The 26,035-nt window shown below is 69.9% G+C and overlaps 2 protein-coding genes across 2 annotated transcripts; both read left to right on the top strand.

Moving 5' to 3' along the window:
* Positions 1–18,792: 18,792 nt before the first annotated feature.
* LOC142007542 (V-type proton ATPase subunit F) lies at positions 18,793–19,807 on the top strand. The gene is made up of 2 exons (XM_074984218.1): positions 18,793–18,998; positions 19,420–19,807. Exons 1-2 carry the CDS (start codon positions 18,841–18,843, stop codon positions 19,619–19,621), a joined length of 360 nt encoding a protein of 119 aa, XP_074840319.1. The 5' UTR covers positions 18,793–18,840; the 3' UTR covers positions 19,622–19,807.
* Positions 19,808–22,797: 2,990 nt separating this feature from the next.
* LOC142007541 (protein SPMIP1-like) lies at positions 22,798–24,194 on the top strand. The gene is made up of 2 exons (XM_074984217.1): positions 22,798–23,222; positions 24,064–24,194. Exons 1-2 carry the CDS (start codon positions 22,805–22,807, stop codon positions 24,171–24,173), a joined length of 528 nt encoding a protein of 175 aa, XP_074840318.1. The 5' UTR covers positions 22,798–22,804; the 3' UTR covers positions 24,174–24,194.
* The last annotated feature ends 1,841 nt before the right edge of the window (positions 24,195–26,035 follow it).

The raw sequence follows: 26,035 nt of genomic DNA, 5'->3' as shown, positions 1-26,035 counted from the left end.
TCCCTTCCTGGGCCCCCCGGGGCTCTGCTCCCCTCGGGCCTTGGGGTGCTGGGCCCCCCGGCCCCCTCCCTTCCTGGGCCCCCCGGGGCTCTGCTCCCCTCGGGCCTTGGGGTGCTGGGCCCCCCGGCCCCCTCCCTTCCTGGGCCCCCCGGGGCTCTGCTCCCCTCGGGCCTTGGGGTGCTGGGCCCCCCGGCCCCCTCCCTTCCTGGGCGCCCCGGGGCTCTGCTCCCCTCGGGCCTTGGGGTGCTGGGCCCCCCGGCCCCCTCCCTTCCTGGGCCCCCCGGGGCTCTGCTCCCCTCGGGCCTTGGGGTGCTGGGCCCCCCGGCCCCCTCCCTTCCTGGGCCCCCCGGGGCTCTGCTCCCCTCGGGCCTTGGGGTGCTGGGCCCCCCGGCCCCCTCCCTTCCTGGGCCCCCTGGGGCTCTGCTCCCCTCGGGCTTTGGGGTGCTGGGCCCCCCGGCCCCCTCCCTTCCTGGGCCCCCTGGGGCTCCCCTGGCTGAGCCTCTGAGGGTAGTCGTGTCTCCAGCTCCCTTGTGGGAGATTCCTGGGGCTCCCCGTGGCCAGTCTGCCCCTCCCTCCAGCCCCAGGGCTCAAAGCCCTGTGGAGCACTGGAATCTCGGGGCTCTGCAGTCTCGGGCTGTGGAGGCCCCTGGAGCTGCTGGGGGTGCAGCAGCTGCTGGCCTAGGGGACCCCTTAGCAAAGCCTCTGCGGGCGTGGCTGCCCCTGGCTCCCTCTGCAGCTGCTCAGGTGCCTGGCGGGTCTCCAGCTGCCTCAGGGCAGGCGCAAAGCTTGGAGGGCCCTGGACAGCACTAAAGCCCTGGGCCTGGCCAGCCACCGGCTCCCTTGGGTGCAGCTCCGGGCCCTGCTGGGGCCCCTGTGGAGACCCCCTCGGCTGATGCGCCGTGGGCTCCCTCTGGGCCAGGGGCTGTAGCACCGAGGCCCGAGTCTCCCTCCACTCTGAGAGCTCCACCTCTGCCCCCCGCAGCGCCCTGCAGGCGGGAGGTGTGTCCGGCTCCCCTGGGGGCTCCGGGGCGTCCAGCCCCACTCGCTGCTGGGGCTGCAGGGTCTGTGGCTCCCTCCAGTCCAGGGCCTCCTGAGCCTCTGGGTCCCCTTCTGGGGTGCCCTGCACCTGCCTGGGTTCCAGCTGCCCTTGCGGGATCCCCTGGCCCTGGGGGAGGCCCTCTGGGTCTTGGGGTGCAACAGCCACCAGATCTGCTGCAAGAGCCCCTTGGAGCCAAAAGGGCCCTAGTTGCCTCTGGCCTGGGAACTCAAGGGCCCCCGGCTGCCCACGTAGCCCTGACTGGGCCATCAGCAGGGAGCCCTGAGGCTGCCGGGTTTCCGTCTCGCCCCGTTGCCGGGTCTCTGGTGCCGTCGGTGCCGTTCCCACTGGCTGCTGCTCCGGCCGCTCGGTCTGGGCTGGGAAGAGCAGCTGTTGCCTCTGGTGGGTTGCGAAGACGCTGGGGTCCTCCAGGCACCTGCACTTGTGGGGCTGCCGGGCTCCTGTGTCCCTCTGCAGGGCCCCACACGCCTGCAGCTCCAGCAGCCCCCAGACGTGCAGGGCCCCCGGCTCGCCGCATGGCACCTCCTCCGGGAGCTGTGGCCGGACACAGGCAGACACACAGGCTTTGCATTGGCCCCAAAGCTCAGAAGACCCCCATGGCCGAGTGCAGCCCAGTGGGAAACCCACTGCCCCCTGATGCCACGTCTTTGCACTGCGGCCCTGTGCCTCCAGCCAACCCCCCGGCTGTACCCCCCAGTGCCCGGCCCCCCTGCACTGCACCCCCAACCCCTCCCCAGCTGTGCCCCACAACTCCGCCCCCACCCACTCACCATGCCCACCAGCCTGTCAGCCAGCACAGCCTCCTGCAGACACTGTACCTCCCGGAGGGCAGCACCAGCACAGTCCTGCCAGGGCGCCTCTGCCCGCCTGCTGCCTGGCTGGGGGGCAGCTGGCGCCCCAAACCCTCCTGCAGGGGAGGAGCCAGGGTCAGGGAGCCAGCAGAGGGGAGGGAGGGGCTGGCCCCGGGGCAGAGCAAGAGGCACCCACAGGGGCTGGGCGGGAGGAAGTTTGGCGGGGTACGGCGCCCGGCTGCAGGGGGTCGGGGTGGCAGGCGGGAACTGAGGGCTGGCAGGAGAGTCCCTGCGCCTCCGGCCCGGCTCTGCCACCCACTGGGCTGTCACAACAGTCTGAGCAGAGCCGGCCGCCAGCAGCCTCGCCGGCACCAGCCCTGTGCCAGTGGCAAGTGCGGGGCCCACAGCAGCTGGTGAAGTGCTGGGTCGCAGGCCAGTGTCCCGTTTCCGTCTGAGGCGAGGCCTGTTGGTGCAGGGCTCCTAGCGCGGAGGTTTGCACCTAGGGACACCCACTGGAGGCACGTTGGCCGCGTGAGAGAGTCCCTAGCTGGCAAACAGCAGTGTGGCACTGGCATTGGCACCTGCATTGGCACCAGCACCCGCACCGGCACCGACATTGGCACCCGCACCTGCATCAGCACTGACATTGGCACCCACACTGGCACCAGCACCAGCACTGCCACCGGCACCGACATGGCACTCGCACCCGCACTGGCACCTGCATCAGCACCGACATTGGCACCTGCACTGGCACCGGCGTGGGCACCGGCCTCCAGGCGGTGCTGCTCCACCTCAGAGGGATTCTGCTGGGAATGCTCCCACCAGCGCAGCAGCCACAGGCGGCTGCTGAGGATTGGGGTGGGTGTGGCCAGGTGGCTCCCACGAGCTCTTAGCCAGGGAGAACAAAGAATTCCCTCCACATGGCCAGGGGATAAAGGGGGCCCCAGGGCGCCGCCATCTTTCTCTCCAGTCCAGCTCATCACTCTGGGAGCAGCTCCCAGAGCTGGGCCCAGAAGGTTCTGGCTGTAATAGACAGGAGGTGTCTCTGGGCACCGGCGAGGGGGCTGAACCAGGGCTAATTGCTGAACCCGGGACAGACAGCGCAGCCCAGCCGGGGGGTCCTCCACGGGGAGGCACCAAACCCATCACACTGACCAACTGCCGCCTCGCTGCCAGCCTGACCCACCCAGCGATGCCCTCCGGCGCTCCAGCTCCCCTGGTGCCGCAGCCAGTCCCCTCCGCACCCAGGGAGAGGAATCCAAGCACGCGCCCCCAGGACGTTCTTGCAGGTTTGCAGCAGAGGGGAAATAAGCTGCTAGCTGGTCCGTTGCTGGACTACCGCCTTTGTCGGGGGGCGGGGGGGGGCAGTGTGACCTCACTGGGTTTTGAATGCACCCGAGACCCATTATTGCAACCACTGGCCTAAGTGTGTGCCAAATCGCGGGCTGAGGGGGTGTCTAAGGAGAGCTGGGGAGCAGCTGGCTCTGGCGTTGCTGTGGGAGTGGCTGAGCCGTGCTCGTACGGGGGGTACAGGTGCTGGTGTGGCCCTGAAGTTGGCACTGAGCAGCTACCAGGCCTCGTCAGGCTCCAGGCCACATCTCAGGAGTTAGCTGAGGGTCTGGCTGGAAGCCAGGGTACCCCACGAGAGGACATGGCCAGGTAACCTGCTCAGGGGGTTCCCCATTGCCTCTGTGCCCTCAGGCAGGGGTTTCCCAATACATGGGCAAGGCTGTAAGAGGGACCTGGCAGTCGCCTGTTGGCTCCAGGCTGTAAGTTCCCTCTTGTCTCCAGTCTCAGCCTGCGGTTTGCAGGAACCTCTCTGCCATGGGCTGAGCCTGGGTGTCCCACTGGCCCCTCTGACAAAGGCCGGATCTCCAGAGACTTAATTCCATCTGCTGCAGCCGGCGCCAAGCGCTCGCTGATGGGTGTGTGGAATTCGATTGCTTTAACGACCCTACTCTCCCCCTGTTCTTTCCTCTCTTTACTAATAACACTTCAGACGTTGGGTTCTACGGCCGGGCCCGGCGCTGGCTGGGTGAGATCGGAGGCACAGGCTGACCTGGGCTGGGGCTGGAAGAACCTGGGTGGATGTGGGGAGGTGGGTTTCCACCCCCTCTCCCTGGGTGCGGAGGGGACTGGCCGTGGCACCAGGGGAGCCGGAGCGCCGGAGGGCGTCGCTGGGTGAGTCGGGCTGGCAGCGAGGCGGCAGTTGGTCGGTGTGACGGGTTTGGTGCCTCCCAGCAGAGGACCCCCCTGGCTGGGCTGGGCTGTCTGTCCCGGCTTTCAGCAATTCACCCCGCTCTGGCCCCCTGAGCGGTGCCCCACAGACCCTGCCCTATTACACTTGAGCTGGGACTTCGGCTGTGCTGGGCTAGGCCCACCCACACGAGCTGTCAGCCCAGGCGCTGCACAGTCCAAAGGGTCCGGCCCAGCAAGGGGCATTCTCACCTCTTCTAGGTTTGCCACCGTGCCCGTCACCTGGGCGTTGCAGCCCTCCTGGGGCGACCGGCACCTGCTGGAGCATTAGCACCCCCTAGCTGGCCCAGGGAGCGCCTGCTCATGGGCACACCCTTCCGCCCAGCTCCTGAGAATGCCCCCGGCAGCAGCAGTGTTACAGCCTTTCCCCTCCAGGTTGCTGGCCAGCAGAGGCCGCTGGGCACCGCCTGAGCCAACGCGCTGCAGCCCCCTTACCTGACATACCCGCGGCTGCTGTGCCCGGGGGATCCCCCGCAGCAGGCACCTTCCCCAGGGCACTGCAGAGCAGGGGCGGGCCTGGGCCGGTTCGGGCTCCATCCTGCGGCGGCAGCAGGCTGTCCAGGAGCGCCTGCCACGGGGAGACAAGGGGTGGCAGAGCAGGGCTGCCCTGCCCCAGGTCTGGAGCCTGGCAAAGCAGCAAGGCAGGGCTCAGCCCCACCCCCCGTGCCGATGGGAGCCTCCGACAGTGAGCCAGGACCCAGGGGAATCCACCTGCCCAGCCCCTGGCAAAGGGGAGGGAGGGGGGCAGCTCATCCCAGGTCAGGGGCTCTGGGTGCACCCCCCACCCCCGCCCCCGCCTCCTACCTGCACAGACCCGCTCCACAGGGGCTCTGCCCCACTGGGCTGCCCAGGCTCTGCTTGTTGACCTGCTGCCAGGGTAGGCCCAGCCAGCGGCTCCGGCCACAGCGCCACCGGGATGGGCTCCGTGTCCCAGACCCTTTCCAAGGAGGGGCCAGTGTTAGGGCTCCAGTCCATCCTGCCCTGGCAGCCTCCAGCCAGGGTCCTCTCCCCTGTGTTGGATCAGGCCTCTCTGCACTGCCGTCCTGCCCTGGATTGGGCCCATCTGGTCTGGGGTCCTGCCCTGGATCGGGCCCCTCTGGGCCGGGGTCCTGTCCTGCGCTGGGCTTGTCAGTCCTGGTGTCCCTCCCCCTGCTCTGGGTTGGGCCTGGCTGGCTCACTGCCCCGCCCCGCCCCCCCCCCCCCGCCCAGGATCGGGCCCATTGTCCTTGGCTCCTGCCTCATTGTAGGCTGCCCGGGCCCGGGGGCGCAGGCAGTGAGCGCTGGGTGCCCCGGCTGACCAGGGAGCAGGTGCCCCACACCCCTCGGCCCCGTTGGCTGCTGGCTCAGCCCCGGCTCAGGCTCTAGGGCCACTGTGTGCAGCACCTGGGCCCTGGCTGGGGACCGGTGGGGGGGGGGGGGGGCTGGGGGTTGCCCAGTGGCGGGGGCGGGGCTGAGCAGGCTGCCCTGCGGGGAGGGGGGCTGGGGGCTGCCTGGGGGGGGGCGGGAACAGGGTGGCTGCCTGGGGGGCTAGGGGAGGGAGGGGGGGGCTACCTAGGAGGGTGGGGACGGGGGGGCTGCCCGGGGGGGGCGGGGATGGGGGGGGCTGCCTGGGGGTGTGTGGATGGGGGGGGGCTGCCCAGCGGGGGGGCTGGGGGAGCTGCCTGGGGGGGGCAGGGACGGGGCTGGCTGCGCTGGGGGGCTGCCTGAGGTGGGGTGGGGGCTGCCTGCAGCACGGCTGTGTGGGGCCAGCTCTGTGCTGCTCGCCGAGCTGTGCTGGGGCTGTGGGGGGTGACCACTTTGCTGGGCGTTCGCCCTGGGCTGGGCTGGTGCTGATCCCGGCTCTGAGCAGGACCCCAGAACTGGCTCCTCCAGGGGCGCCCCCCTCACCCCCTGTTCCCGCAGCATGGGGGCGACAGGCCGAGCGCACCTGCCGGGTGGCCTGCGGCTCTGGCAGCCGGGGGACGAGGCTCCCTCCTGGCACGGGTGGGCAGCTCAGCTCCGGGAGGGGCGGGAGGGGCAGGGGGTTCCCGCCCCCCGGGCACAAGACATTCCCTGAGCCCCAGCAACGCCCTCTCCTTACCGTCCTGCCGGGGGGGCCTGGCCCGAGCCCCAGCCCCAGCCGTGGGCCTGCCCAGGGGCGCGGGCTGACTGCAGGTGAGCAGAGAGCCAGGCCTGGGGACAGAAGACACACACTGCCCTGGGCCGGCACCAGGGCAGCCTGGAGCCGCCTGCTGCCATGTGGGCAGTGCCAGGCTCCCACCAAGCCCTGGGCTCCCAGTGCCACATGGGCAGTGCCAGGCTCCCATGAGCCCTGGTTGCCACTCCCCTGGAATCAACCCAGCCAGCAGGGCCCCAGGGGCACCCACCCCCTTTGCCCCATCGCAGCCGAATGCCCAGAGCCAAGGGCCACGAGTCAGGCTGGGCACAGCCGGACGTACAGCGAGTCATGGCATGGGGAAGGGAACCCAGGCGTCTTGGCTCCCAGCTCCCACTGCTGTGCTTTGCCCCCCCCAGAGCCCTTTCCCCACAGCCGGGGGGCAGCTCTGGGGTGCTGGGTACCTCTATGTCTCTCCAGGTCACGCCATGACGGTGCTCCTGCAGGAAATGGTGCCAGGCCTGCCCGCTGGCACGCGCCCCTGGCACCTCCTGCAGCAGCAGCTCTGCGTCGCAGGCGGGCAAGTGGCCGTCACCATCCCAGTCCAGCAGCTGGAAGTCCCAGTAAAGCTGGGCGGCAGCAAGGGAAGGGGCTGAAGCCAAAGGACCCCGTCCCCTACCCCAGTGTACTGCTTCAATGCCAGCCAGCAGCAGCAGTGGGCTGTTTTCCCGGGGGGGAGGGCAATGCCCCGCCCAGCCTGGCCGTTGAGGGTGGGGGGAGATGGACTACGCTGTGCGGGGGAGACGAGATCAAGGGGTCGTGTGAGCCCCCAGCACAGCTCTACCATCCCCATTGGACATGGAGGGGCCCACGTGGTGTCTGTAGGGCCAGCGGGGTGCCCGGGGGGGGGACGCAGCAGAGCTGGGGGGTGAAGTGGGCAGGGAGAGGATGCAGTAGAGCTGGGGGGTGCCCAGGGACGGGCGGGGGGGACGTGGCAGAGCTGGGGGTGCAGAGGGCAGGCAGGGGACAAAGCAGAGCTGGGGGTGCATAGGGCAGGCAGGGGACACAGCAGAGCTGGGGGGTGAAGTGGGCGGGGGGGGGATGCAGCAGAGCTGGGGGTGCCTGGGGGACAGGCAGGGGGGACGCGGCATAGCTAGGGGTGCAGAGGGCAGGCAGGGGACACAGCAGAGCTGGGAATGCCCAGGGACGGGCAGGGGGGACGTGGCAGAGCTGGGGGTGCAGGGGAGCAGGCGGGGGACACGGCAGAGCTGGGGGTGCAGAGGGCAGGTGGGGGAGCACGTGGTGAGCGTGCGCAAGGGCGGGAAGCACGTCTCCAACAGCCCCTTCAAGATCCTGGTGGGAGATCGGCGACGCCAGCAAGGTGAAGGTGTGGGGCCAGGGCCTGGCGGAGGGGCGCACCTTCGAGGTGGCCGAGTTCATCGTGGACACCCGCACCGCAGGTGGGGCTCGCGCGCCCAGTCGGGCTGGGCTGGAGGGGACAGGCAGGGGACGTCCCAACCGGGGGTGGGTTGGGATAAAGGAGGGGGCAGCGTCCCTGGGGGGGTCTCTGGCTGGCACCGTGGGGCTCTGCTGGGAGGCAGCATCCCTGTGGGGGGCTCTGGCTGGCACGGTGGGGCCCGGCTGGGGGGCAGCATCCCTGTGGGGGGCTCTGGCTGGCACCGTGGGGCCCTACTGGGGGAGCAGCGTCCCCATGGGGGGCTCTGGCTGGCACTGGGGGGCAGCGTCCCCATGGGGGGCTCTGGCTGGCACCGTGGGGCCCGGCTGGGGGGCAGCGTCCCCGTGGGGGGCTCTGGCTGGCACTGTGGGGCCCGGCTGGGGGGCAGCGTCCCCGTGGGGGGCTCTGGCTGGCACCGTGAGGCCCGGCTGGGGGGCAGCGTCCCCGTGGGGGGCTCTGGCTGGCACCGTGGGGCCCTACTGGGGGGCAGCATCCCCATGGGGGGCTCTGGCTGGCACCGTGGGGCCTGGCTGGGGGGCAGCGTCCCCGTGAGGGGCTCCGGCTGGTGCTCGGTGTGCCTGTGGGGCCCGGCCGGCCAGCAGGGTGCCCATGGGGGGCCCAGCAGGCTCCATGCCCACGGCTCTCCCCAGGCTACGGCGGGCTGGTCCTGTCCATCGAGGGCCCCAGCAAGGTGGACATTAACTGTGAGGACATGGAGGACGGCACCTGCAAGGTTACCTACTGCCCCACCGAGCCCGGCAACTACATCATCAACATCAAGTTTGCCGACAAGCACGTGCCAGGTGGGGGGCGTGGCCGGGCACGGCCGGGCTGGCGGAGACCTGCCCTTGGGGGGGCAGCTAGGATGGTGTGGAGGGAGGGGCCAGGAGCCAGGACTCCTGGGTTCATTCCCTGTTCTGGGAGGGAATGGGGCCTAGTGGTTAGAGCAGGTGGGGGGGCGGGGGAGGGGCTGGGAGCCAGGACTCCTGGGTTCGTTCCCTGTTCTGGGAGGGAATGGGGCCTAGTGGTTAGAGCAGGTGAGGGGAGAGGGGGAGGGGCTGGGAGCCAGGACTCCTGGGTTCGTTCCCTGTTCTGGGAGGGAATGGGGCCTAGTGGTTAGAGCAGGTGGGGGGGGGTGGGGGAGGGGCTGGGAGCCAGGACTCCTGGGTTCGTTCCCTGCTCTGGGAGGGAATGGGGCCTAGTGGTTAGAGCAGTGGGTGTGGTGCTGGGAGTGTGGGGTTCTGCCGCTGTAGGCCGAGAAGCTGCCCAGTTGGCTCCTGGGCATTTGGGGAGCGGCGTTGGTGCCTGGGTGCCCCCTGGCAGCGAGCCCCGGGCTGGAGCAGGGTGGCCGTGCCAGGGCTGCGTTGTGCCGCCCCCCGCAGGCGGGAGAGGGCGGGCACGGCTGACCGGGCCTGGCCCTGTGCAGGGAGCCCCTTCACAGTGAAGGTGACGGGCGAGGGGCGCATGAAGGAAAGCATCACACGCCGGCGCCAGGCCCCCTCCATCGCCACCATCGGCAGCACCTGCGACCTCAACCTCAAGATCCCAGGTACTGGGACAGCGGGTGGCCAGGAATGCTGGGGAGTGGGGGTTGGCTGAGCCTGGGTGGGAAGGGCAGGGAGGGCCCTGGAGTGGCGGTGAGATGCGGCTGGCTCTGGGGAGGAGCACACCGCATTGCGGGGGGGGCGGCCTGGGCTGCTGCAGGGCGAGCTCCCGGCCCAGCCTGGCTCTGACAGCTGGCGCGGCCTGGCGCAGGGAACTGGTTCCAGATGGTGTCGGCGCAGGAGCGGCTCACGCGGACCTTCACGCGCAGCAGCCACACCTACACCCGCACAGAGCGCACCGAGATCAGCAAGACGCGGGGCGGTGAGACCACGCGCGAGGTGCGGGTGGAGGAGTCCACGCAGGTTGGCGGCGACCCCTTCCACAACGTCTTCGGAGACTTCCTGGGCCGCGAGAGCCTCGGCACCTTCGGCAGCATCACCCGGAGCCCCGAGGGTGCGTGCGTGCAGGGGGGTAGTGCCTCCGGCGTGGGGAGGGGACCTGCCCTTGGAGCCCCGGCTGGCCGGGCCCCCATCACGCGGGGCAGCAGGAGCTTGTCCCTTCCCTGGTGTGGCCGGCACGTGGGGTGTCACGGGGACACGTGTCTCGCACGGATGTGTTGGTGTCTTTTCGGCACGTCTGGGTGTGCGACTCATGAGGGGCTGGGGGGGCGCCAGGCTGCGGGGCAGGAGGTGATGTCCCCTGCAGACAGAGCCGGCCCCGGGTGCTCCAGGGTGGCACTAAGGGGCAATGCGCTGGGGGGGGGACTCAGCAGGGGACACACTCCCCCAGTTGCTGCTGGCCCCATCTCTGGCCATTCTTGCCTTGGCTCTTTGCCCCATGGGAGCACTGGCCCCAGTGTCCTGCCCAGCTGCCTGGCGGCTGGGTCGGGCTGCAGCCCCCAGTGTTATGTGGGGGTGTCAGGCCGGCAGGCGGTGCTCCACCCCAGAGGTGGCTGCCTGCGGTTGCCAGGCCGGGAAGGGCAGCGCTGCGATTGGCTGACGGGCCCGCCTGTCTCTCGTTGCCTAGGCGAGGCGAGCGCCCCGACCATGACGGCCCAGGTGACCAGCCCATCGGGGCAGATGGCCGACGCGGAGATCATCGAGGGCGAGGACAGCGCCTACAGCGTGCGCTTCGTGCCCCAGGAGATGGGCGCCCACACCGTCCACGTCAAGTACCGTGGGCAGCACGTGCCCGGCAGCCCCTTCCAGTTCACCGTCGGGCCCCTGGGCGAGGGCGGCGCCCACAAGGTGCGGGCTGGGGGCACCGGCCTGGAGAGGGGCGTGGCTGGAGTGCCAGGTAGGGGCTGCGCCACGGGTGGGGAAGAGACTGGGGGGCCCCGGGGACGGCTGGGGCGCTGGGGGTGGCTCGGGCACTGGAGAGGCGGGGGCACTGGGGACGACTCGGGTGCTGGAGGGGTGGCTGGGGTGCTGGGGGTGTGGCAAGCACTGGAGGCTGCTTGGCACTGCGGGGGGCAAACGGGCATTGGCAGGTGGGGCTCCCGGGCACCAGGGCCCGCCCGACACTGCTGTCTGCCCGCAGCCGAGTTCAGCATCTGGACGCGGGAGGCGGGCGCTGGGGGCCTCTCCATCGCCATCGAGGGGCCCAGCAAGGCCGAGATCGCCTTTGAGGACAGGAAGGATGGGTCCTGCGGCGTCTCCTACATCGTCCAGGAGCCAGGTGGGTGTGGGGGCCTGGCCCTGGCTCCTCGCTGCCCAGCCCAGGTGGGACCCCTCGTGCCCTGTTGTGGGGTCTGGAGGTGCAGGGCCACCTGGTCGCCAGCCGGCCGCCCAGCTCCATTGCCCCGGAGAGCCCTGTGTGGTCCCACCCTGTCCCACCGGCCTGGCTCCCGCAGCAGGGAGGTCACAGGAGCCCTCCCCCCACCAGATCAGCTGCTGCTTTCGGCCTCTGCCTGTAGGCCCCCCGGGAACCAGCCTGGCCTGGCTCAGCTCTGTGGGGGCCCCCTGGGAACCAGCCTGGCCTGGCTCAGCTCTGCGGGGCCCCCCGGGAACCGGCCTGGCCTGGCTCAGCTCTGTGGGGCCCCCTGGGAACCGGCCTGGCCAGCAAGTGGCCGGACTCAATGCCCTTCGGCCTTGGGCCCAGCCCCTCTGCTCCCAGCCGCGGGCGCCTGGCCCATCTTGGCAGCCTGCCCAGGAAGCTGCACTGGTGCCCTGCCTGCTGGGCCCCTGCCTGACCAGTCGCCCGGCTCTGCTCCCAGGGGACTACGAGGTCTCCATCAAGTTCAACGAGGAGCACATCCCAGACAGCCCCTTCGTGGTGCCAGTGGCCTCGCTCTCCGACGACGCCCGCAGGCTGACGGTCACCAGCCTCCAGGTACCGCCTGGCCCCTGCCCAGCCCTGGAGTCCATCCTTCCCTCTGGCCCCTCTGCACCCCCAGCCCCAGCCGGTCCCCCAGTGGGGGAGTGATTGCAGGGGCTGTGAGCCCGCAGCCTGGGCAGACCCCAGAACGTCTGCCTGGTCCAGAGGGGCTGGACCTTCAGCTGCCCCCTTTGCCCTGGCAGGAGACAGGCTTGAAGGTCAACCAGCCAGCGTCCTTCGCGGTGCAGCTCAACGGGGCGCGGGGCGTGATCGACGCCAAGGTGCACACGCCCTCGGGCACGGTGGAGGAGTGCTACGTCTCGGAGCTGGACAGCGGTGAGGGCGCCGGCCCGGGCTCCCAGCGGTTGCGGGGCTCAGGCCATGGGCAGGGGAAGGGCCCCGGGCTGGCTGGGTCGCCGGCGGGCAATGCTCTGGCACTGCTCCCTAGGTGGCCAGGCAGGACCTGGGGCAGCGCTTTCTCACCGAGCACGGTCCCCAGGACCAGCAGCACTCAGCATCCCCACACTGCCAGCAGTGAGCCCGCCTGGGTAGGGCTCCGGGGCAGCCAGAGGGCCCTGCCCCCCAGCTCTGTGCCAGCCAGGACATGGCAGCGAGTGAACGGGAAGGTCCGTTAGCCGCCAAGGCCACGGCCTGGACCAGCCAGTGAGCACAGAAACCAGCAGCGTTACAGCAACTCCACCTGGGGGGGCGAGGGGGAGCCCAGAGCCACGGCTTTGGGCCTCCCCCTGCCCATTCCCCGCTCGGCCTGACCCGCTTCCTGCTGCTGGGCCCCTGCGGGCCAGCCAGCCGGCCAGCAAGGAGTCTTGCAAGCAGTTCCCGCCGGCACTCCAGCTTCCCTTGGCCCAGCACCGGTCCCCGCCGCACGCAGCGAGAGGTTCCGAAACCCACTCGCCCCACATCCAGCCAGGTTCTTCCAGCCCCAGGTCAGCCTGTGCCTCCAATCTCACCAACCAGCGCCAGGCCCGGCCCATACACCCCAACGTCTGAAGGGTTATTAGTAAAGAGAGTGGGTGAGTTGGAACTGTTTAAGGAACCGGATTACATCCCCCAGCTGCCCCGTGCTTGGTGCAGGCTCTTGGTGGATGGAAGGAACCGCTGGCTTGGACTCCCAGACCCCTCGGCCTCGAAGGGACCTCTGGAGGTCCTCCGGTCCGGCCCCCTGCCCACAGCAGGACCTCAGTCATCCCAGGCAGGGCTCTGTCAAGCCGGGACTTAGGAACCTCGAGGACTGGAGATCCCACCACCTCCCTCGGGTTAGAGAAATCTCTGGAGAACACGTCCCTCAGGCGTCAGCCCCTAGCTGGGACCCGTCACTGGTGCTTAGATGGAGGCAGATGAATGGAGGACTCGGCCGTGCTCACGTGGTGGGAATCTGTCACCCTTGCCGTGACGCACGCCTGGAGTTCGCCATGTGAACGCGTCACCTCTCCGCATGTGACTCGGGCCAGTGAAGAGGGCAGCCCCGGCTCACGCACTGCTCCGAACAGCCACAGCAAAGGTCCCCAGACCCGGCTTGGCCCCTGTTGAGGCCCATTGTCACCCCAGAGCTGCTGGTCACCGACTACCCACCCTTTCACAATGGCTTGGCCAAGACTGCCAGTGTCTCCCAGAAGCAAATACGTTCAACACAAGCACAGAGCCAGCGCTCGGCCCCCAGCTCCACAGGGGACCTGCGGGCAAGCAGTGGAAATGTCCAGCGACTCACCCACTTTCCTTACACACTTCCCGGGCCCCCCGGGCCCCACGCTGGGTGCAAACGTACACCAGTGACTCACACATTCATCTCACACCCGCTGTCACCCCCATGCGCCCAGAGCTCCCCCAGCCTCTCTCGCTTCCCTGCCCGCATCCCCTCCTGGGCTCAGGTTATGACCACCACTGGTCTTCATGTGCAGGCAGTTGGGTTCCCACCCTCGGGGGAAGTCACACCCGAACTCCCATCACCCTTGGGGCCGTGGCCGGGGAAACTGAGGCACGCACAGGGTTGGAATGGGACAGCAGCACTAGCATGCAAGGGAAGGAGGTGAATGGCCCAGACCCTACTTCATCGCTGGGGGTCAGGCCATAGGCAAGAGGTGCCCTGGGGCTGGCCAGAGCTCAGAAGACAGAGCTCATAGTTGGTGCCCTCTCAGCCGTAGCGAGTGAGCAGCCCTGGCAGCCTGTGCCAGGCAGGGCAGGTTCCTCGTCCCCCGAGCCACAGCTGGGCCGGGCAGGGCAGGGCAGGGCAGGCACCAGCAAGGAGCTGGCACAGGGTGTCTAAGCCCCCTGTTCCCTGCAGATAAATCCACCATCCGGTTCATCCCGCGGGAGAACGGCGTGCACTCCATCGACGTCAAGTTCAACGGGCGTCACATCCCCGGCAGCCCCTTCAAGATCCGCGTGGGGGAGCAGAGCCAGGCCGCGGACCCCGGCCTCGTCTCCGCATACGGCCCAGGCCTGGAGGGCGGCATCACAGGTGGGGCGCGTGCCCCTGCCCCGGCTGCTGTGCACAGAGGGGCACCACCCTCAGGGACCAGGCGCCGGAGCCGGCCGTGGTGGAAAGCCCGTCCAGGAGAGCTGGGGTGGTGGCTGGGCTGGGGTGGGTAGTGGGTGCTGTGCCTTGGGCTGCCCGGCCACGCCATGGCACTTGGGGCTCGGTCCCCTTCTCCCCGCACCCAGAGGTTCTGCCTTTGGCGGCTGGCACTCACAGTCCCAGGGCCTGGCTGTCCCTGCTCCCAGCCCCTGAGCAGAGGGTCCCTGCCCCTGCTGACCCCCGTCCCATCCCATCCCAGGCGTCTCCTCGGAGTTCTTCATCAACACGCTGAACGCCGGCTCGGGCGCCCTGGCCGTCACCATCGACGGCCCCTCCAAGGTGAAGCTGGACTGCCAGGAGTGCCCCGAGGGCCACCGCGTCACCTACACGCCCATGGCACCCGGCAGCTACCTCATCTCCATCAAATACGGCGGCCCCCAGCACATCGTGGGCAGCCCCTTCAAAGCCAAGGTCACAGGTACAGCTGGGGGCGGGGCCTAGACTCACAGCAGGAGGGGAGGAGCCTAAGTTGTGCAGTGGGGGTGGAGCCTAGCCATGGGGTGGGGCAGGGGGTGGAGCCTGACCGTAGTGGGGGTTGGGCAGAGTCCCAGCCATGCCAACAGCTGGTTGTGGCGGAGGATCCTGGCCACACCGGGGGCCGGGTTGGCCACTCCAAGCTCTAGTGAGGGGGCGGGTGTGTGGCAGAGGGCATGGGGCCGGCTGGGGGGGTGGCTGGTTATGTGACTTCCTGCCCCTCTGCAGGGCCACGTCTCTCCGGTGGCCACAGCCTCCACGAGACGTCCACCGTGCTGGTGGAGACGGTCACCAAGTCCTCATCCTCCGTGGGCGGCAGCTACAGCGCCATGCCCAAGTTCTCCTCTGATGCCAGCAAGGTGGTGGCCCGGGGGCCTGGGCTCACCAAGGCCTTCGTGGGCCAGAAGAACACCTTCACCGTGGACTGCAGCAAGGCCGGTACGGGAGGGGTGCGACCTACCCACATGGGGCGGGGCCGAGGGCAGATGGGAGGGGCTTGCCCACACGGGGCGGGGCCGAGGGGAGATGGGAAGGGCTTGCCCACAAGGGGCAGGGCTGAGGGGAGATGGGAGGGGCCAAGGGGAGATGGGAGGGGCTTGTCCACAAGGGGCGGGGCCTGACATATGGGATGGAATTAGCACTCCTCCCCCAGCCGTGGGACCCACTAACTTGGGGGGCAGGAGGTAACGCAGCCCCCAGGGCTGGGCACTGCTGGGGGTCGGGGCAGCTGTACTGGGGAGCACCGGGGACCCAGCTGCCCCCACCCGGCTGAGCCGCCTTCTGCCCCCAGGCACCAACATGCTGATGGTGGGCGTGCACGGCCCCAAGACGCCCTGCGAGGAGGTGTACGTCAAGCATGTGGGCAACCGGGTCTACAATGTCACCTACACCGTCAAGGAGAAGGGCGACTACGTCCTCATCCTCAAGTGGGGCGACGAGGGTGTGCCGGGCAGCCCCTACCAGGTCACCGTGCCCTAGGCAGGCGCCGGCGCCCCTCCTGCCCCCGGGTGCAGCCTCGCCACGGACTCAGCTCTCCTGCCCCGCACAGGGACTCCTCTTCTTGCCAAATGGCGCCACAAGGGGGCACCCCCCACTTCCCACAATGCCCTGTGGCAGGGGCACCCCCCTTCTACCCACAATGCCTGGCAGCAGGGCACCCCCCTTCTACCCACGATGCCCTGTGGCAGGGGCACCCCCACCACTACTCACAATGCCCATCGGCAGGGGCAGCCCCCCCACTATGCACAATTCCCTGCAGCAGGGGCACCCCCCACTACCCACAATGCCTGGCGGCAGGGCTGGGAGGTGGGCACAGAGCTGGGTGAAAGAAAGAGGAACTTTTTATAGCTGTTTTTCACCGCTCTCTCTCTTTCCCCCGGCACCAGCCCTCCTGGAGGGGCAGAGGGCATGGCCAGGGCACAAACCAGGCACAGACTGGGCAGGGGCCAGGCAGGGAGGAGGGTGTGGCCGGTGCCCAGGATGATGGAGTGGAAGGTCATAGGGCAGACAGAGAGGATGGCATGGCTGGGGCACAGGATGACAGAGTGGAAGGTCGTGGGGCAGACAGGGAGGTGGCCATGGCCAGGGCACAGACTGGCAGGGGTAAGGCCCGGGCTAAAGGGCATGCGGGAGGGCAGAGGCGGAAGAGATGGGTTAGTTGGGAGCGCGGAAGGGCTGTGTGAGAGGGAGGGAGTTGCTGTCTCGAGCTGGGAGGGCTGGATAGGGGGCCATGGAGGGACAGCCCAGCCCTGGTCGCTGGGCCCCATGCAGGGCTCCAGGGGAGGTTTGGGCCCAGTTCCACCCGTGCTGCCCCAGGGGAAATGGCTCGTCCGGCAGCTGCTCGGCGAGCTCAGAGCAGAGGCCACAGAGACGAGAAAACTGAGTGATCCCCTCCCCACTGGCCACCGTGGAGCTGGCAGCACCAAACCCACAGCCCAGAGAGCCCAGCTGCTGGGAGGCCTTCCAGCTGTTCATCCCCTGCCCAGCCCTGCGCCCACTGTGCCCATCTGCCCCTCCGGGGCCGCCCACTGCCTGCCTGAGCTACTCTGCCTCGACCCGCCAAAAGTGCCTTCTGCTTTTCAAAAAGCAAAGCCCTCCCCCGGCCAGCCCCGCTGGGGCCTGTCCCTGGGGCAGGGGCTGTGGTGCCGCCGGGTCTGTAGGTGCCAGGGGAGCGCCAGGGCAGCTGCCCTGCCCGGGAAATAAAGTGACTTGCCAACGTGCCTTGTGCTGCCGTCTGTGTCCTGCGCCGTGCACCTGCAGGGACCCCGGGATGGGCCCCTGCCCGGCTCTGCCCTGCCCTGCCCTGCCCTGCCAGGGGCAAGGACGGGGCAGCCAGTCACAGCTTGCTGGGGATCCTGGGCCGAGCTGGCAGCCTGAGCGCCCCTGGCTCAAACAGCAGGTGCAGGCCCAGGCCAAGGAGTGGGGGGGATTCCCAGCCACCAACCCCCAATGGGCCCCTTAACACAGGGGCTGGGTGTGGGGGCTAAATCAGACCAAGCCTGAGCTGGGGCTCCAGCCTCACAGGGCCAGGGCTGGAGCCACTCCCCTCCCCCCAGGAGCTGGTGGCCCTGTGCCCAGCACAGCGTGGCCCAGCTCCCCAGGCACTGGGGAGGGAAGGGCTGAGCTCAGGGGGATGCCCAGCCAGGGCACACACAGCCCCCTACGCCAGCCCTGGCCTCCTGGCACGGCTGCGTAGCATGACGCCATCACTGCAGCTCCCCCTCCGCTGGCGTCCGGCCCGACTCTTCTGTCTCCCAGTGCTGCCAGCCCAGGCAGAGGGGCTGGGCCAGGCCCCCAAGCTCTGCCTGCAGGGTCACTGTCCGGCTAGGGAGCCATGTCAGCCGGGGGTCACCCAGGGCAGAAGGACAGGGCCCTGAGGTGAGGGAGCTTCCGCAACCGTCCCCCACAGCAGCTGAGCCCTATGAGCTCAGCACCCTGTAATCCAGCGAGAGTCCTGGGGCCTGCTGGGAGGCTCAGATCAGGGGCCGTTGCTCAGAGCCAGGGCTTGCTTCCAGCCCAATGCTGGGTTGCTCCTCTCCAGCCCCAAACCTGTCAGAGCAGCTTGGTCCTTGCACTGGCCAGCAGTGGGCACCCAGCTATTCCCTGAGCCCCCCGGCACCACACCCTGTACAGCTGGGAGGGTCTGAAAACCCAGCGCAACAAATCCCAACAGGCTCTTCCAGCCACAGGACAATCCCTCCCTTGGCTCTTACCCCAGAGAGCAGCGGGGCCTGTCCCTGAGCTGCTCAAGGCCGAGCGCAGAAAGGAAAGTTACGGCGCCTATAGGACTCCAACCCACCCAGCAAGTGCTTGGTGCAGGGTTCACAGCACAGACCCCCCATGGGCTGAGCCAGCGTGCAGACAAACCAGAGCCGCCTCCAGGCCCTGCCCTGTCCTCGCCCGGTGGTGGAGCTGCCACTGGTCTTGCGTGGCTCCGAACTGCAGCTTGTCACGCGAGCAAGCGCCCTGCCTGGGGGTGGCCTAGCGGAGTCCGGGCAGTACCCAGCAGGCCGCCACTGGGCCGATGTTCCCAGAACGGCTCGCCAGGCAGGGACCGGTGCCTCCTAAGGCCCAGTGCCAGCCACGGACCGGTCGAACTTCTCGTCCAACGGCCGCCCGCTCAGCCTGGCTGGGGCCAAGGTTCTCACGCTCCCACAGTTTGTTTCCAGCGCCAGGCCGGGCTCTGGGTGCTGGGTGCTGCACTCTACCCCTCCCTGGCGCCTGCGGGAGTGTTGGCGTGGGCCAGGCCACGTCAGCCTCCCGTGGCGGGCGAATGCGCTGGCTGGCACCGGTGGGGCCCCGGCTGCCGGCCGAGAGCGCGGCGGCCTGTGATGTGATTCACCGAGCACCGTCCGCCGGGGTGGGCGGCCAAGCTGGGGTGTCTCCCAGAAGCACAGCGTGCAACAGGCGCACACCAGCGCTCGTGACTCCTCGTGCGAAACAGCCACGTGTGCAGCAGCTGAGCCCCACGGACCCGGCCCCCCACCCCAACACCTCATGGCCACGTGGGCGAGGCCAGCCCGGGGAGGGGCGTGGCTACAGCTGGGGGCGGGGCAGGACGCCTGGGCTCTCTCCCGGCTGGGGGCGGGGGGGGAAGGGCACAGCACACACCAATGGACAGGAGCCGCGGCGCATGCGCCCCGCAGGGTCCGAGCGCTGTGTGCGAGATGCGCATGCGCTGAGCGCGGGAGGGGCGGCGTGAGGTGCCGCGCGCCGCGGCTATAAGACGCAGACGGTGGCCGGTAGCGGACCAGAGCCATGGCCGGGCGGGGGAAGCTGATCGCGGTGCTGGGCGACGAGGACACGGTGACGGGCTTCCTGCTGGGCGGGGTGGGCGAGCTCAACAAGCACCGCAAGCCCAACTTCCTGGTGGTGGAGAAGGAGACCAGCCTCACCGAGATCGAGGAGACCTTCCGGTGCGGGCCGGGCGGGACCACCGCGCTGGGGGGAGGGGGAGTGGAGCCGGGCGGGACGGACCGGACCGGACCACTGGGCCGTAGGGGGTGGAAAAGCTGGGTGAGACCACTGGTCCGGGGGGAGATAGACAGCTCCCCGGTGGAGGGGGGGAGCCGGGCTGGACCACCGGGCTGGGAAGGGGGGAAACCGGCCAGGGCTACGAGGCGGAGGGGGGCGGGGTTGGAGCTGGGCGCGACCACCGGAGTAGGAAGCGGGGGAATACGGGCAGGACCATGGGGGGGATGGAATGGAGCCGGGCGCGACCACCGGCCCGGAAAGGTGGGGCAAACCACTGGGCGGCGGGGGGGGGGGGGAAGCTGCCGTGCGGGGGGCGGTGTCACTGCTGCAGCCCCCAACCCACCCCCATCTCCCCCGCCCCAGGAGCTTCCTGAGCCGGGACGACATCGGCATCATCCTGATCAACCAGTTCATCGCGGAGCTGATCCGACACGCCATCGACGCGCACACGCGCTCGCTGCCCGCCGTGCTGGAGATCCCCTCCAAGGAGCACCCCTACGACCCCGCCAAGGACTCCATCCTGCGCCGCGCCAAGGGCATGTTCACCGCCGAGGACCTGCGCTAGCGCCCGCCCCTGCCGGGGGCGGGGAGAGCCCCCCGAATGCCCCGGCCGAGCCCCGGCCCCGTGCTGGCGGGGGGGAGCTGGTCTGTGCCCCCGCCCTGCGCCCCCCACCTCCCAGGCTGCCAGCGGACCGGCCGCGCCGTGTTCCTGTGACGGTCCCGCTGTCCCATTAAAGCCTGGTCCCCCCTGGTGATGTGTAGGGTGAGCTGGGCTGCCGGGATCCTGCCGCTCCGGCCCCTTTGGGCGGGGGGTTGCCGGGGTGCAGCGCTGCCAGGGGGGCACCGAGCCGGAGGGCCTGCGTTAAAAACAGTTGCTGGGGAGCCCCCGCGGCTGCCTGGGCTGGGCTCCCCCCCCCCCCGCCCCGCCCTGCCTGCTGGGAGCCTGCTGCCACCCAGGACACATGGTGGGGTGGGGGCAGCCTGACCTTACTCCCCTCCCCCCAGCCCTCTCCTGTGTGCACCCCCTAGTCAGAGGGGCTCCCCGCATGCGGCAGCCCTCTCGCCCCGTGACTCACAGCCAGCAAACCTCCCTGGGCTGACGCAGGGGCAGCTGTCCTGTGCCCCCACAGGAAGTGCCTGCAACTCACCCGCACGTGGCCCTGAGGAACCAGCTGCTGCCTCGTGGGCAGGAGCAGCCCCGGGGCTGGTGGCCCCACCCAGGGCTGGCGGGATCCTGGCTGGGGCCTCTTACTGGCTGGCCAAGGGGGGTGCCCGGAGGGCCTGTACCACAGCTGCCAGGTGCCTGTGGCTGGAGCTGCCTCTTGCTGTTGTCCTGGCCCCAGGCTGGGGAGCTGGGCAGGGGCTCGGCTGCCCTGTGGGCGGTGCCCTTCCGGGCTAGTTCATAGTGCTGCTCCCAAGGTCACTGATCAGGGTGCTGCTGTCTCCTTCCCTGGGGCTGGCCCTGGCCCAGGCCACTCCTCGCGCTGCCCCAGCTGGGTCTGTCCAGGATCAGTTTTGCCCTGTCCCAGCTGGCTGTGGAGCTGGGTGGAGGCCCAGGCCAGGCTTTCTGTCCAAGGGGGGAAGTGCTGGACAGTCAGAGCTGATCTCAGCCTGGCTCTGGCTGTGTCTCTGTGTGGGGTGAGACAGACCAAGTGGGGACCCTGCTGCTGGCTGGGCTAGTGGGAGGGGGCAGCTGCTGTCACAGAGTGGAGTGAGAGTGGGTAAGGTGCTGGGAGCCCAGAGTCAGGGGGGTTGTAAGCAGCCTGGGCCCTGCGTGTACCTGGTCCTTCCCCCCTGCCCCCTACTGGCAGTTTTTGTGGTGAGCTGGGCTGCCTGGAGCCAGCAGTGGGCTGGACTCTGCCCTGGCAGCTGGCTGGAGCTTGGGAGAGGGCTGTGGGTCTGCCCCAGGGGAACACCCCCCTCACCCCCACCTGCATGGGGCTGCTGTGATGCCCTGGTCCAGTGGCCAGCCTGTCTCCCTCCCTGGGGCCGGGAGCAGCTGCCATGCTCTGCACAGGGGCATTGCCCCTCAGCGGGTGCTGTTCTAGGGCCCTCAAGTGGTGGGTGCTGAGAGTAGCAGCTTGCCCTCACCCTGCCCCCTCAAGGGCTGGGCAGCCAGTCTATGCTCTGGCTCAGGGCCAGCCTGGAGGGCAGCTCTGGTCAGTCCCTCGTGCTAGCGCCCGCTGAATCCTCCTCACAGGGAAGAGCTCCCCCAGCCCTGTGTCTGAGCTGTGGCCCCCACCCTGTGCCTAGCTGCCAGCGACTTGTCCAAGGGCCTGTGCCCAGCTCACTGCCGGCCCCTCACAATGCCCACAGCAGAGCCTGGAGCCCAGCCCCAAACATCAGCACCCACCCTGGTTACTCCAGCTCCCCCAGTGCCCCAGTCCAGCCGAGGGGTTTGGAAAACCTGCCTCCCCCTCTCCCAACGGGCTCGGCCTCCCTATGGGCCCAGTTCAGCATGTGGCTCAGCTCCTAGCGGCCCTGGCAGCTGCTGCAGGCGACAGGGCCCCCCTAGAAGGAGGACAGGGGGTAGAAATGGGCCCAAGGACCACAAGCCAGGGTCCAGTCCCATCCAAGCCCGGCTCAGTTCTTGGCAGGTGGATGCCTAGGCCCACGTGCCGGCCTGAACACTCCTGAGGCCCAGGCCACGTGGGTCAGCATTTCCCCCAGCTTCTGTGGGCCCCTCCACCTGCATACCCACTGGCACCTCCCAGAAGCAAACATGCAGCCTGAGGGCAGCGGTGCTCCCCTAATTCCTTGCCCCAAACAGACCCAGGCGGGCACACGCACAGAGCAGCCCGCAGCCCTCCTGGGCGCAGATGGGGACCGCGGGCGTCGTGCTAAGAAGCACCCAGGATCGTTTTCAAGGGGTCAGGTGTCACGTTTACTGACCCTGCGGCGGGAAAGCGGGTGGCAGTTACACGCATCTGGGTGCTGGTCATTCGCTGTAATGGGCCGGATGGGGCCCGGGTTCCTGCAGCCAGGGTGAGCTCCCAGGGGCCGTGGCAACCAAGCCTGCAGTCCCCAGGCCAGTGCCCCGGGAGCAGCTGGGGGTTGCGGGCGGCAGTGCTGGTTTTGCTCACGTTTGCTACTGTTTCCCAAGGTGGTGGCCCCTGGCTGAGTCTCTGCTTTCTCCGGAGGGGCCCTCAGCGTGCCCCAGGCGCCGAGGGCCTGCAGCTGTCCCTCATTGTCCTGGGCCCTGCCCGGGAGGGCTGGGGCGCCCACCTGCGTGCAATGCAGCAGGGTGGGAGAGCCACGTTCCCACCTGGGCCTGAGCCCGCAGCCAGGCGGGTACCCCCAGAGGGCGGCTGGTGGCGCTGGGAAGCAGGAGGCCTGGCTGCTAGTGTCCCCCTAGGCACAACACCTGCCTGCCCAGGCTGGCACTTGCTGGCCAGGGCCCAGGCGCCCTCGGGGGGTGCTTTATAGCCACCCTGTCCAGGCTCAGGTTTGGTGGTTGCCCTCCCTGGAAACGAGCTGGGTGGGGGGCAGGGGGTGATTCCCCAGCACCCCCATTTCCCTTGGGTGCCAGTGCAGGTGGCCCAGCCAGTCCAGGGGGGCAGCTGGTCCCCCACTCCCGTAGGAACAGACAGGCCCCTGCCCCTGGCGGCTGGCTGCTGATGCCGGGGGGGGCTGTGGAGCCCCGGGGCCTACGCTGGGGCGCCAGCCCCGCCCCCCTTCCCCCGGCCTCTGTGAGCTCAGGGCGTGACGCAGCCGGCAGTGGGAGCCCCCGAGGGAGCCGGGCCCAGCCATGGCGCGCCAGCTGAGCATGGACACGCGGGAGCAGGACTTCTGGAAGGAGGCCTTCCTCAAGGAGCTGCTGCTCCGCGTCCGCTGGCGGCAGCGCTACGGGGGGCCCATCAAGGCCCGCCAGGAGCAGCTGCGCCCGCGGCGCCAGGCTGCCGAGCAGCCCCTCAAGCTGCCCGCCCTCCCTCCGGCGCCCGGGCCCCAGCCCCAGAAGCCGCCCGAGGAGCCGGCCGGGCCCGCCGCGAGCCTCCCGGCCACGGAGATGAAGCCGGTGGCGCCGAAGGTGCAGCAGCTGCTGTACCAGGGCATCTCCCACGACGGAGAGGGCCGCCAGCGGTACCTGCAGCGCCGCGCACGCAGCCCGCCCGAGGCCAAGTACTACAGCCCCGTCACCACCAACTTCCTCTACGGCTGGCGGCTGGGTGAGCTGGGCCCCGCTGCCCACCAGCCCCCTGCCGGGCCGGGGCAGGGAGAGGCGGGGCTGCCATTCTGTGACTTCACAGCGGGCTGGGCCAATCAGCACAGCTGGCCTGTGCTCATTTGCATGGCGTTAGTCTTGTGGCACCAGCTGGCGCCATCTGATTGGGTTCCCCGGCCGGCACAGGGCGGACTTGCCATGAGCTAGGTGGGCCAGCATCACCTACTGGGTGCGATGAGCGCTAGTCTGCTATGTGTCATAGCCCCTATACTGCTGGGGCGCGATGGGGACTCCTCGATGGCTCAGCCGGCGGGGATGTGGCTTTTGGCCTGGTGGCTCTAGTGCTGGGACTGCATGGAGCGCAGGGGGGCCTGGCACGTAGCCCAGCGCCTGCTCTGACAGCCCCTTCCCCCTTCGCACAAGCGTGCAGCTGGGTCCCGGGGGGCGCAGGGGTATCATGGCAGTTGCTGTGCCCCCCTAACCTTGCGTGCGCTGAAACCAGCTCCGGGGGGGGCTCCCGGCTGGACTGGCCTCACAGCTGCTCCCTCACCCGCTCCTCTGCCCCATGGTAGCCCCCCCCCCGGCCTGTGCCCCCGCCCCATGCCAGCAGCTCCAGGCAGCGCTCCGGCTGCGAGCCCAGGAGGGCGGCAGGCTTTGGGGTAAAGGCTGGGCATGCAGTGTGGTGGGGGGAGAGCCCTTACCCCAGGCAGGGCGGGGTCCCCCCCCGGCCTCGCCCCTGTGCCGCAGACGAGGTGCTGGGAGACCTGGGCAGCGAGGCAGCTGCGGGGGGGCCCCGGGGTCTGGTCGCCCCCGACTCACAGCCCCTCCCCTCGTGTCTCTGCCAGGGGACGTCACGCGTGGGTACGCGCCCCCGGCCCCCAAGTGCCGCATCGAGAGCTTCTTCCGCAAGAACGGGGCCTTCTCGCTGCTGGACCCGCGCGACGTGGCGGTGTGAGCGCGGGGCCCCGAACACGACCGCCTGCTGCTGCCCAGGGCTGGCTCCGCGCGTCCTTCGCCCACCCGCCGCGCACGGCCCCAGCGCGCCCGCCTGCCCGCTGTGGTCCCCTCACTGGCGGTGCCTGGCTGCGACGGCCGGGCCCAGCCAGCCCCACAGCCCCGCCCTTCCCCGCGGCTCACCCGCTGGGGAATACGGGGGGTGCAAGGGGGGAGAGGTCTCACCGCACCCCGTAACCTCCCCGCTGGCCCCGGGCATGGCCACAGCGCCCCTCCCTGCCTCCTGCTCCAGCCCCATAGCGCCCTCAGGCCTGTGCCCCACAGCGTCCCTGCATACCCCAATAGCACTGTGCTTGCAGGCCCCTGTCTCGCGGCACACCCCATACCTCTGCCCCACCGCGTTCCGCCGTACCCCCAGCCCCATAGCGCCCTCAGGCCTCTGCCCCACAGCGTCCCTGGATACCCCAATAGCACTGTGCCTGCAGGCCCCTGTCTCGCGGCACACCCCATACCTCTGCCCCACAGCGTTCCGCCGTACCCCCAGCCCCACAGCGCCCTCAGGCCTCTGCCCCACAGTCCCCCCACTGCCACCGTCGGGCATGAATGCCCGTGAAGGGTTCACCCCAGAGGTCCAGGGGCTCCCTGCGGCACAAGGCCTTCCAGGAGCGGGGACTGACCCCAAAGTGCGCATGTGGGGGCACTGTCGGGGGGCGGCCTGTGAGAGGCGCAGTGGGACCCTGAGCCCAGCTGCAGCCGTGGGGCACGGCAGGGTCGGGCGCCCGGCCCTGGGGGCGGAACAGGACTGGCCGAGCTAGTCCCACCGACCGACCCGGCCTGCGGCACTTTGCCTGGGGTATTCACACCGGCCGCAGGGCCACGGCGGGGTGCGAGCACCTGCCCTGCGCTGGGCAACCCGGTCCCGGTCCCGGTCCCCCGCCCCCTCCCCCTCCCGCCCGCTCCTGGTCCCCCCCCCCCCCGTGGCTGTCACCGCCAGGCCTGGGCCCGGCCCTCCCGCTCCGGAGCAAGGGGCCGGCTGGGTACGCGCGCCGCGCCGACGCCGGGCCCTGCCCGCTGGCTCTGGTGCGCCCCGGCCAGCCCGGCCCGTCCTTCGCCCGCGCGTCCCTGCCCGCCTCGCTAACGGCGCGCGGGCCCTTCGCAGCCCCCGGGAGACGCTCCCCAGGCCCCGTTCAGCGCCAGAGCCGCGGCGGGGGGGGGTGTCCCAGGCGGCCCCAGGGCGCGTCACGGCGCCCAGAAAGCTCAATGTTTCCCCAGACGGGCAGGAATAACCCCGGGACTGGGCCCCCCCAGGGCCCGAGCAGCGCCCGGCGGGTTGGGGGCTGGGCCCCCCCCAGGGCCCGAGCAGCGCCCGGCGAGTTGGGGACTGCGCCCCGCTTTGGGACCGGAGCTGTATGCGCTGAAAAGCGCCGTCTTACGCAGGCGGCCGGTTCCCAGGCGGAAAGTGACGCGGGGAGAGCCCAGTGCCGGTTGCTGGCGGCTCCTGGCGGGGGCGGGCAGCGCAGGGGGCGGTGAGGGGGCTGCGGGCCCCCACGCCACTGAGGATGAGGGGCGTGTGCCGGGAATGACCTGCGCAGCACCCCCGGCCCGGGGTTTCCAGCCCCGGCCTGAACATCGCCGCCCCCAGCCCGGCCACACAGCTCGGAGCCCGGCGCTGGGAGCGGGCGCGGGGGGGTCCCCGCTCAGTCCGCGCCTCGGCTGCCGGCTGCCTCGCCCGCAGGGCTGCCCGTCCCCCGGGCTATGCGCTGCTTCTTCCGGGGTTTGGTGGCCTGACGCGCGGTGCTCCGGTGCGCGGCCGGGGCTGGTTCCAGGTGGGCGCCCGGCGACCGCGCCAGGCTTCCCGGCCGA

The sequence above is a fragment of the Carettochelys insculpta genome, chromosome 1 (genome assembly GCF_033958435.1).
Source record: "Carettochelys insculpta isolate YL-2023 chromosome 1, ASM3395843v1, whole genome shotgun sequence".
In the NCBI taxonomy this organism is placed as follows: domain Eukaryota; kingdom Metazoa; phylum Chordata; order Testudines; family Carettochelyidae; genus Carettochelys; species Carettochelys insculpta.
This window is presented reverse-complemented; position numbering and strand designations above follow the sequence as displayed.